Source organism: Pholcus phalangioides, unplaced genomic scaffold (genome assembly GCF_987345545.1).
Source record: "Pholcus phalangioides strain wild (caught in Gottingen) unplaced genomic scaffold, Ppha-v1.0 ptg000017l_1, whole genome shotgun sequence".
NCBI lineage: Eukaryota > Metazoa > Arthropoda > Arachnida > Araneae > Pholcidae > Pholcus > Pholcus phalangioides.
In genome coordinates, this window is record NW_028301610.1 from 60,594,158 (window position 1) to 60,606,183 (window position 12,026).

A 12,026-nucleotide genomic window follows, 5' to 3' on the forward strand; every position below is an offset into this window, starting at 1 on the left:
GTAAGGTGTTTACCAAGACGAGTTGATAAATGCCCGAAATACGCTTGTTACCGTGGCGTGACAAAATAAAAGTTTTACTTAAATATTTATAAATACTAATTAATTATAATTATTGGATTTACTATTAATTAATTAACAGTCATCAGGAATTGCCGCTTATTGGTTCATGATGATTCATTAAAAACGGGCCCTGATAGGTAAAATTCTGAAATGGAAACGTTTGCAAGCGTTTTTTAGGCTTTACTAACTCGCCTTTGCAGGGCCTGACTTTAACTTGATTGGGCCCTGGGACAGAGATACTTTCTTACCCGGGGCAGGCCGGCATTTTGGCGCCTTTGTAATGTAGAAGGAACAGTTAAAGGGTGTGAAGACTAGACCCGCCTTCTCCTCCCCAGTTCCTAGTTGGAGCCCTGCCCTGGGCAAACGAAGTATTGCCCCCCCCCCCCCGACTGTGATCGAATAGGTTTGGTATGTCAGCAAATACAGTTAAATGTTTGTAAACACTTCAAAAAAAGGATATTCACGATTTCAAATGAGATATGTTATGCAAAATTCTCCATGTGTGGGAAATATGTTGCAATAAATGCTTTTTTCGCACTCTCATGTGAGCAAAGTCATTGGTGACATCATCAAAATCTAATTTTTGAGTTATCTCTCAGCTTCAATACACAATAAAGCTGAGGGGATGACAGATTTTCAAGGATGATTTTATCCTTGTTAATAAGAAGAATGATCTTTCTCTAGAAGAGTTTGATATTGGCGATGTTGTCATTGTGTCACCAACCTTTTTTGCAGTTCGTCTGAAAAAGTCATAGCAAGATCAAATGCTTAAAGTTCTGCATTGCAAATATACAGAATCATCTTCATGATGGTTTGAGGATTCTATGTTGATCAAACTTGCAAAATTTCCTGCCATCGTTTCATAAATCATTTTACGGTCAAGAATCGAGCAAAAGACTGTGACACATTGAAATAGGTGCATTGTAGATGATGTGTAAAGTCTATTACTGGTTAGTGTGATATTAAAATTGATATTTAATAAGGTTTGCTGATAATGGGCACTTTGAAAATAGAATGATGTGATTTAGGGAAGAAAAAAAAAAAAATATATATATATATATATATATTCTTTAATTTTATCAAAATTTTACCAAATAAAATCGAAAAAATTTATAAGTAAAATATATACTATTATAAATTTAGGGGTTGGGGAAGCCTTTAAAACACGAGGGCCTGGGAAAATGCTCATGTTGTCCATGCGGAAATCGGGCCCTGTGCCTTGGTAAAACATAGGTCTTACTGGTAAAATTTTACCAGTCTTCACGTTTTCACCGTAACATATGCACGTTAAAGGTCACTACACAATACTCTGACGTTGTGAATTTCCACAACCCAGAATTCACAACGTATCTGATCACATCAGAGTAGTAGTGTAGCGGCTTTAAGATTCAAGAAGCAGCAGATTTGTGACGGACTCGAGATGGCCACATTGTTGAGGGAAAAAATCAACAACAATGCACACATACTAACTACGTATCTCAAGTCACGGTATGATTTTGTAGCAAAAGGTCTCACTCAGTATAGGCGGAAAGAAGAACACAAAAGGACATTGGCTTCGACACAATAACAGGATATAGGCACGAAAAAGAAATAATAAGTACCAAAAAGAAATTTTAAGAAACTCCTGACGTGGATGATATGACAACCCGTGGTTAGTTACAGCAGTGTTGATAGACATTCAAACTTGAACCTGATACTTATGGTTGAAAAAGCCCGGCCTTGAAAGACGGGAACGCTGATGAATAGAAGACACTTGACAGCCTATAATTTACGCTACGGGAATAATACAAGTAACAAGAATACGCTTCTTTCCTGGATAATAATAATCTCGATGATAATAGTTAATACGAGATCAACTGACTCTATCTTGGCGACTGGTGTATTATTAAATGAAAGAATTGGAACACATGTTGCCATATCGAAACATTCTTGCTGACTCTCCGTTCGATGAAGATTTACAACTAGTAGTGATATTATGATAGTCTAGAATCCAGAATCTGTAGCATAAGTTTCCAACTCGAAATTTGTTGAAAACCTATACTGATGCACTTGGGGTTCCGCGGTATCGAAAGCTGTAAAATTTTTCATTGGCGTTGCAATAAAAATACTTAATATTGGAGAAAATGTTCAAGTTTTCGGTTACGTGGAACAAATAGCCTCATGCTCACCCAGGGTTCCATGTAACGGCTTCATAATCATCCAGAGTTCCGTGTAGCAGTCTCGTAACCAAAGGATTGCGAGTAACAGTCTTGTAACAATCAAGTTTGGGTCGGGATCCATAGGTCAAGAACTCCTCTTTAACCTATCCTTCGCCATTACAAGGGGACGTCGAAATGCGAGCTTGTCCAATACCTTCTAGAGAGAAGGCCTTCGCCCGAGATATTTTCGATGCTGTGACGTCACCACACTCCGGCTTAAACGAGAAAGAGAATTTCTTCTTCTCGGCATTCTCCCCCGATCCACGCTCTGCTTCTCCCAAGAAATCGCCATTAACGAAGGCACGTGGTCGTCGATTAGATATTTTTTTATAGAAATATGTCTGACCCAAAAGTATCTGTATTTTATTTTCCGAAATGTGAAGATCTGAAGAAGAAGTGGTTGAATTCCATCCAAAGAAAGGACTTCGTACCGAATGATCGCAATAGTGTAAGTGCTCATTTCGTAAACATTATATTGTTTTATTCTTTAAGAAAAATTCAACGGAATGCAAAAAAATCAACTCCGATATTAAGAAGAGATGGGACAAATAGTGATTCGGCGGAATAACCGAGTACCAAATATTCAGATAATGTTTTGGCCAGATAGCAAATATTTCGTGGCCGAATATTAATTTCCTTAAAATTCATCACAATTGTAAATGAAATTAGTGTTTTTAATTAAGAAATGAAATTATTGGTAATTTTAAATATTGAATTTTAAGTATGGAATTTTTTTATTTCAATAGATATTGTAAAACTGGTAATTGGGAGATATTGCCATGATACTGACAAAATTTGACAATGATACATCATAGTACATTAATATTACCAAATGATTTTTGTTTTTAATTAATTACAATTTCATATCCAATCAAGGAAATGTAAATCATTATTTACTCCTAACTAGTAATGCACCATATAATTTATGAACTAGTATTTAACTAGTTATAATAATAGTATATTATATATAATTTAGCAGCAGATTATTTGTCCCATCTCTTATGGAGAACAAGTAATGGTCAGAGACTAAATTAATTTCATGTTATTACCAATAGCCATCAGTCTGATTATGCTTATTTTATATTTTATGTCTAGGTATGTGAACTGCATTTTCTGGCCATGGATTTGTTAACAGAATCTTCAGCTTTTGACAGAAACAGTGGTAATACTTTAACAGCTCCGTTGATAATTAAGAGAAGAAAGAACGCTGTGCCGTGACTCTTCGAAGGATATCCATCAACTTCTATGACACTTCCTATTAAACGAAGGTTATCTCCAAACTACAAAAAACACTGAAAGAATGAACGCTTAAAAACGGCCCTTGAGGAAAGTGTGACTGATGCAGCAACATTTTCTCAGCAGAGACAAATCAGCAGTATGGAAGATCTACAGTGATGTGTTGAAACATTTGGTCTTGACAATTTTTATGAAGTGTCGAATCAGTGAAAAATTTTGTGTTTATCATTTGGATATACAACCATACCCACAGATTTCGCATTCAGTGGTTGTAAGTAATCTTAATGTTTCTGTTTATCTAAAAAGTATTGCATTGAAAAGAATTAAAAAATTTACCCTCCCATATAAGTTCACAAATTTCAATGACTTAATTGATATATTAGACACACTTAAAAGTATGAATCCTATGTGTGAGGAAAAAATTCCTCTAAAATAGATTTCTTCAATGATGCTCTGTCTTCTTTGAAGACTGGTGAAAATGAATTACTGATAAATTTTATAGAGGAACAAATTAAGATTAGTCGTTGTGCAAAAAACAACTTTAAATACTCTAATGACATCATATATTTGCTACTCTGTTACATTCAATTTCGCCACAAGTGTACAAATTTATAAGATCTAGCAATAAAATAATACTGCCTCATCCATCAACTTTGAGGAAAATTAGTCAGCGACTACCAGTTTCACCAACCGAGGAGGTGAGTCAAAATTTCTTGATGTACATAAAAGTCAGAGCAAAATATATTTCTGATGCAGATAAAAAAGTTATTCTTCTTGTTGACAAAATTTACATAAAACCTTATTTTGATTATAAGGGAGGTTCTGTTGTTGGCATGGCCTTCAACACAGAAGAAGCTGCGAAGAGTGCTTTTGTGTTTATAGTTTCCAGCCTAATGTCCCCTTTTAAAGAAGTTGTGCATATTTTACCTGTGTTCAAGATAAATCACGTATTGTTACGTAATGTTATCTTAAGTTATTTTAGGTTTAGAAAATATTGGTTTCACAGTTATTGGTGTTGTCACTGATAACAATGCTATCAATAGAAAAGCAATGAGCTTGTTCACAAAGCCACATAAGAATTTATATATGTATCCCCAGCCTCGGTGTCCATCGAGACCACTATTTTTTGTTATAGTGTGTATTTGTTAAAAAATATCAGAAATAACTGGTTGAATCAAAGAAATGATGGCAAGTGCTATTTTTACCTGAACTTTGATGTTTCAGTTGACAATTTTTGTACAGCATCTTTTGCATCAGTGAAACAACTGTATGACAGACTCTGCAAATGTTGTCTCATATGCAAGAGGGCTAACATGAAAATCTCAGACCTTTTAATTTAGAGAGACAAACATCAAACTTGTACTCAGTCTTCAATTAGTTTGTTTGCGAGGCTTTAAATATATTGGGCCCAGACAGAAATATCCCTCATTTTACTGATACTGCTGAATTTATCAAAGTAATCACAGTAATCAGATAATCATAGTAATAATCATATCATATATAGTAATAAATGATATATAATAATCAGAGTAAGCATAGAGAAGTTCTTGTAAACACAGCTTTTACCACCTTGGAAGAGTTTGAAATTTTAGGAAATGTATATGAATGTTGTAGTTGTCACAGGGAAGCTGATATTGCTCAAAAATTTTTTATGGATTTCATCTAATATTTTACTCAAAAATCTGTGTATGAATAAAAATGATTTGGTGACAAAGAAAAAAGGGAAAATTAGGAATGAAAAATGTGCAAAGAGGAAACTTGATTGTTTTGATCAAGTTCGGTAAATGTATAAGTAATGGGCCACTTAACATTTAATTAATTAGCTCCGAAACTTGAAATAATATTTACTCAATTACTTTTCAATATCAGTCAAACATTTATCCATCATTATCAGCTCAAAATTTCAAATTCACCTTTAAATTCATTTTTTATTTTTAAATCTTTGAAATAAGTGTCTCATTACTGGTACATTTTACACCTCCCTTTTTTTTTTTAAAAAAAGTTATACATAAATGATGGTGGTTATGATTTTAGTCGTTCACAGAAAATTGCCATCAAGTTCTGAATATATATATATTGCTCACATGCTTTCATGAAAAAACTTAGATACTCTTTCCACTCTGAGCATTTAAGTACTGAAAAAGAAATGTGTTTATGTGTGATGGTTATGTGTGAAGATGGAAGTTTCATAATCATACGAAATTTGGTTAAAGGGGTTTGTCGTGTCAACTCCTGTAGTTGTTAGTTATGTTCTATATAATGACGTTGTGACTGAGAAACTGAAAAATGATGTTGAATTCATGTTTAATGCAAATGTTCAATTAAAGATTGTTTTTCAATTCTAGCAAGTTTTATTTCTTGTGTAATTCCATGTGTGTAGTGAAAAACATTGGATAGAATTTTTTCTCCCCAGCCTAAATAAAATATGAACCTGATGATATTTATAATCTTGAACATAGATCACACTTTGCTTCATAACAAACCTCAAAATTAATCTACGTATTCTTGGTTTGTTTTTTTTCTGGCTTATTTCTAAAGAATCTTCGAATAAAAATGAATGTTTAAGAGAAGTTATAAATAATAAAACAATTTTATGCAAAGAAGAAACTGGTGACATATATTGAAGAAAAAAACTATTTTTGAAATGGATTTTTACTACTTGAATGTTATGAATTTGTGTACGAATGAGAATCATACAATCTATATCTAATCCATAGTTTTCATTGAAATTTTCTGGAAGGAGCAAAGCATATTTGTTCATTCGTTCTTTTTTCTTCCTTTCAATAAAATACACATTACGTGAAAAGTTTGTATATACTGTATATAATTTTTAAATGACAAAATATATAGTGAATATTGCATATGTCTATCTTAATGAAAAATAAAGGATATTTTACATATACTTGAATTTTGGTATTCAATGGATATTTTTTTGGTTAAAATCAACAGAAATGAAATTCCGAAAAATTCTCGTGGGGAAATTTTGATGTCAAATGGTAATTCAAATATTGTCAAGTTTTCGTAAAAACTCTGGCTCTAATTGATACTTGAAAATAATGTTGAATTATAAGTATAAACTCGTCCATTCGAGTGCTAAATTCTTAGGTAATTCAACCTTTTTTTTATAAGAAAAAAATATCTATTACAGCGGGGTGGGTCAAAAAAAAATATATATAACGGCGCTACAGTGTGTGGTGCTGCTGGAAAACGATCTTACAGGGAAGACGATTCTAGGACGGAATTCGATGACGTCACGAATCTCGGGGTCAGGCCTTCTGCTCTAGAAGGTATTGGCTTGTCCCGGCTGACCAAGCATCTAGTTGTGGCCCTGAAGAGAACCACGAGGAAGTAGATCAAGGGTGCTCAGCTTATAGAAGAGTGCGTGCCACTTCTCTGGTTTCAAAAAAGTGTTTCGGGCCGCTTCGGTATATAGCCTGGAACAGCGCCGCAGGTAATAATAAATGGTCTTAAATATGCTTAATATACTTGAATGATCTATAAATATGCCGCTGATCACTTGAGTGATCTGCACGTGTACCGTGGGCGGCTTAGGTGATCTGTAAATGTTTGGCGGGCAACTTAAATGATCTGGAACGGTGCCGTTGGTCACCCAAGTGGTTTGTAAACCGTGGGTCACATGAGTGATCTGTAAAGGTGCCACGGGTCACATAAGTGAATGCGTCACTTGGTTCATTTTATTTAGTTTATTCATTCATTTATTTATTTTTTGCCAGCCACCTTGTCCGATTTGCCTGTTGTGGGCTCTGATTTTATATTTGTATAAAAACTTTGATTTGAGGTCACGGGTCGCATCAGATTACTCCGCGGGCTATAGGTTGAGCATGTATGAAGTAGATGATGATCACCGAGATGCGTTTCATCCATCTAAACAGTTTACGGCGCCACAACTATCTTGATATGACAGTTTCATCGATCTAAAGTTCTAAACTATATATACTCAACCCGTGGCCAGCCGGCTAAATGTGGCCCTCAGAGTGGTTCTTTCATGAATGCACAATATCTATCTACTAAACTTGTCTGAAGAGCGGCAGATGAATCATGAATAGACAAAGGAATACACGAAAGACAAAACTTTGAGAACCACTGATCCAAACAGTTCGCGGCACCACATCTAATCGTGGTATGTCGGTACTACAATAGTATTAAAGAGATAAAAATCGAGATGCTCACTTTTCTCTGGGAAGTTAGTTGTCGACGAGTCGTATAACTCGTGGCGTGTTCAACTTCCATCAAGGATAATGGATTTTTATCGGGAGCTCTTACACTCTATTCTCTCTTCTATGTCGTCTAACGGTGAGGGAAGGTATTAAAAGGATCCATAAGGCAAGTCGTGATACGTGCCTCGATTTCCTGCTGTTTCATTATCGGCCCCTGTTAAAATTACTGGATTATATACACACCTCACATTGAGCCATTAAACAAACACAAAGACCTCCTTCCTATTGGAGTATTTAACGACTTATACCGCGTGTGTGAATTCCACACCATCTCTCTCTTCTCTCCACACAAGACAAACGAACCTCTTCTTGACTTGAAGACGTGCTTGTAGAGATCGCCTCTGTCCTTAAAATTGTCGATGGATCTCCCGACTGCGTGACACGAATTTCATTGCAGGACATCTCATATCCATTACGACACACTCGACGACTAACCTAACTCTACCTCACACGTTTTGTCTGTCCCCACGGCAGAAACGACGATTGAGCTTTCCGAAAAGAAAGCTGCGATTATTATCAGACATCATATACGGGCTGTCCCAAATTGTGCGCGCAGCCGATATCTCTGCAACCGCGCGTTGACTTTAAAAACATACTTTCAGTTGAAGTGTTCAATTGACATGCAGTTACTTGATATCTTAAAATTCGTTTGAGGGGTCGTATACATAAAAAAAATAAAGAAATTAATTTTTTATACAGTCCCCGTGTGCTCAAAAACATAATTAGAAAGTTGTTGAAGCCAACAAAAAAAATTACATGTTTCCAAGTGCAATATTCACGGAAATATTTGAATTTAAAAAAATCAGAGAAAAGTTGGGAAAGGATGGCATAAACTAACGCAAAACGCTTTCCCCCCCCCCCCCCTCCATTATTCTGTGTGTTTTCTCCCAATTTTTGAATTGAAGTATCTCAGCGAATATTGCAGTTAAAAACACGTGATTTTTTTTGTTGGGCTCAGAAGAGACAGGACAATGGCTTTCCGATTGGAAAATAAAACCCGGGGGGGGGGGGGGTGTAGTAAAAAAATTTAGTTTCTTTTATTTTGTCATACACTGTATTTTCGCTCTCAAAACTGGTACGGGGATTTCTGAACGCATTTTGAGCAATTTTTAAATCAAAACATCACGAACGGTTGATGGGATGAAGGCCGTATTAGGACAAACAAACACCATAAAATAAGCATTGCAGATGGGATGAATATTCGATTGTTATTCGGTACTCGGCATATTCGGCCAATTTTTCTCCGATTTTTGAACGCAAATATTTCAACGAATATTGCACTTGGAAACGTGGAATTCTTTTTGTTTGCTTCAGAAGAGATAGGACAACTTTGTAATTGACGTTTGAACACACGGGGACTGTATAAAAATTTAATTTCTTTATTTTTTATGTATATGACCCCTCAAACAATTTTTAAGATTTTACGAAACTGCACGTCAGTTGAAAACTTTTTGCAATTGAAAGTATATTTTCAAAGTCAACGGTTGGAAAGATATCTGCTGTGCACACAATTTGGGACACCCTGTAGGTACTGATCAATTATCGATATTATCGAAGGTTTTCACTCACCAATTATTCACTTGCAGAATCGTCAGACCAGTATCTTGAGCAAGTTGCTTCTTCTGATCTTCAGAAGGGTATGGATGCTGTAAAAAACAAGAAATACTTATACTTAAGTACAGGGTAACTTTAATTAAAGTTGCGATTTCCAAGCCCTGTAAAAAACCACTGGTCAGAATTATAGCCACTGGAAAAATCTAGGCCATCATCCGCCATTATATTATATATGCGTATAAATGAACTGACATCATCATCATGAATTACTCAAACTTTCAAGTCTATCTCCGTCTATGATCATACCTCGTTCTATATGCGAGTAAATACGGTATTTGACAATCACTTGCGAATCAGTCGTTATAGCGAGAGAGATTCTCGTTATAAGCCGCTTCTATACCCATAAAATTCTGCAGCTCAAAAACCGGTTTTGTGGTGTGCCTACGCAAAATCTACCATTTAAATCACCCGCGCTGTGCTAGCCACGCCTCAAAACCGGTTTTTTGTCCGAGTTCTGCAGGTTTGGACCCGAATTTATAACGGACTGTATCTGTATCCAGATGGCCGACATTTTATAGATTCCCCTTTGCTACTCTTCCAGGTGAAATATGTGGAACTGGGGAAGAAAGATATGCAAGTCTATGTGTATGTGACTGGGGTCAAAACTATCCACTGGAGATAACGATGGTCAGTGCAAACCTATTCTTTGTCCGAGAAAATAATTTCTTTTTATATATATTGTTAGTGTAGCCTCGGGATCTGGGATACATATATACGCGGAACGGAAGCCAATGGTCACTAGCCCCGGAGGGTGCTATTAGACGACCAACGTCCAGTAGTTGTGAAAATGGTCGTTGGCGACCCATTCGAGCCAGAAGTTACGATGGCCGTAAATGTGAAACGGAGGAGAGAGTTCGACCGAACACAACAATTCTCGATAACCTTCTTTTCTTGTATATATATATATATATATATATGACTTTTTTTATGATGACAGAAATATGGGAAAAGAAGGAAACGGGAAATGACCAAAATACCTACGAACAAAAGCCAAGAATATGGAGTAACAAAAGTGGGAAAAAATCGATACGTCGAGGGTCGTAACAATATGAGTGAGAACTCAAAAAAGTTTTATGCTTTTTAAAATACTTCTTTAGGTACGTTTTCCTGACCAAATCCGTTCAACAATTGCTGTATACATCACGGGTGCACAGGGCTGCAACTAGAAATGATATTTTATTCTGTCACTCAGGGATAAGTGTTCATTTTAGCGCCTCCACCGTAACTTTGAACGCAAAAAACAATGAACTCAGCACTCTTTCTGATCCAGCCAGTGCCGTCTTAACGCGTGGGCCCACCCGGGCACGGAACGGGGGCCTCAGAAATACGAGAAATAGGTGAATTCTCGAGGCGGAGAAAGGGGAGGCTAAGGGGCTAAACCCGAGGGTAGCAAATTCGAGTAATGGACGGATCAGAAATCAGACTAGAATGGGTTAAGAACGGCAAAATTTGTGTAGTCCACAGGCGGAAAAAACCATAAATCCGCCTCTGATGGTGCTTACCCCCTCGGAATATCTCAGTACCGCAGAGGGGGGGGGGGGGGGCACATGGCCCCAGATTGAGAAACACTGAAATAGATGAGCCTGGAGAGACTACCTTCTCATACCTCTTAATTCAGGGCGACATATAAGCTCTGACGAGCAGGGCCGTCTTAAGAGTACCATGGACCCCCGGTCCAATTGATTTTTCTGAGGCTCCCGTGCCGTGCCCGGGTGAGCTCATGCCTTAAGACGGCACTGCTGACGAGTGGTCCCACCAGATGAAGACTTGGTTTACATTCTTCGTGTATTTGTTTGCTTTATTTACATTTTTCTTTATTCAAATTGTCTAAATAATTCTATGCCACTGGACTTCCTTAGTGCTGCATTGCAAAACGTAGGGAGTTAGATTGCTTTGTTTGGGCATTGTCCAAGCACTCTCAAAAACGTTTTGCCTTCTGCCAGGGTCAGGTTGTCCCCCCCCCCCCCGGTGATGAACAGCCCAGGTGCTGGCTTTTATGATCTTCAGCTTTTTTCAACTTCGAAAAATTTTAACCCATTCTTCTATAAATTTTTTGCATTCAAATTCTGTATCGTGTCTTCGTCAATTTTTCTTTCAGCTATATGCTATTTCAAATCTAAAAATTTTATCACACAAATATGATAATATATTTATTTTTATATCAGTTTTGTATTTCACCATGGTTTATATAACGTATGCATCAAGTTTCAACGAAATATGTCGACGAGAACGGACGCTACCTAGATCTCAGTAGTGTCACTTTTAATGACACTACTTCGTTCATATTTAATTTTTTTTTAATAATGAAATTTCCAGTTTGAAATGTCAATTTACTGAAGATATATAATTTTAAAACAATTACATAGTTCTTGCTGAGCAGAAATCATTTTATGTTTGGAACAGCATTGAAATTTGCCTTCAATAAAAAGATTCAGAAAGCATTTAGTGATATATGTAGGGTGACCACATGACCCATATTTCCTGGGACATAGCTGTATTTTCATGTGTTTGTGTGGCCATAGAGTTCACTTAAATCTACCGCTTCGATGCAGTGGTGCTCCAATAATTAGCAGCTTTGCTTATCTTTTGGAATCATTTTTGGTGACAACTGGCGATTTTTCCGTATTTTTATCGAGGAAATAGGGTCAACCTACATATACACAAAGTTATACGCAACTGA

The 12,026-nt window shown here is 36.4% G+C and overlaps 1 protein-coding gene across 3 annotated transcripts in view; it reads right to left on the reverse strand.

Annotated features, from left to right (window-relative positions):
• The window catches only part of LOC149074200 (homeobox protein Meis1-like), a 264,678-nt gene that overhangs the window by 73,395 nt on the left and 179,257 nt on the right, over positions 1 to 12,026 (reverse strand). For all 3 annotated transcript variants that reach the window (XM_089246885.1, XM_089246883.1, XM_089246884.1), the window contains exon 9: positions 9,302 to 9,378. In XM_089246885.1, coding sequence (XP_089103011.1) covers positions 9,302 to 9,378 — 77 coding nt within the window. The remainder of the gene's footprint in view (positions 1 to 9,301; positions 9,379 to 12,026) is intronic.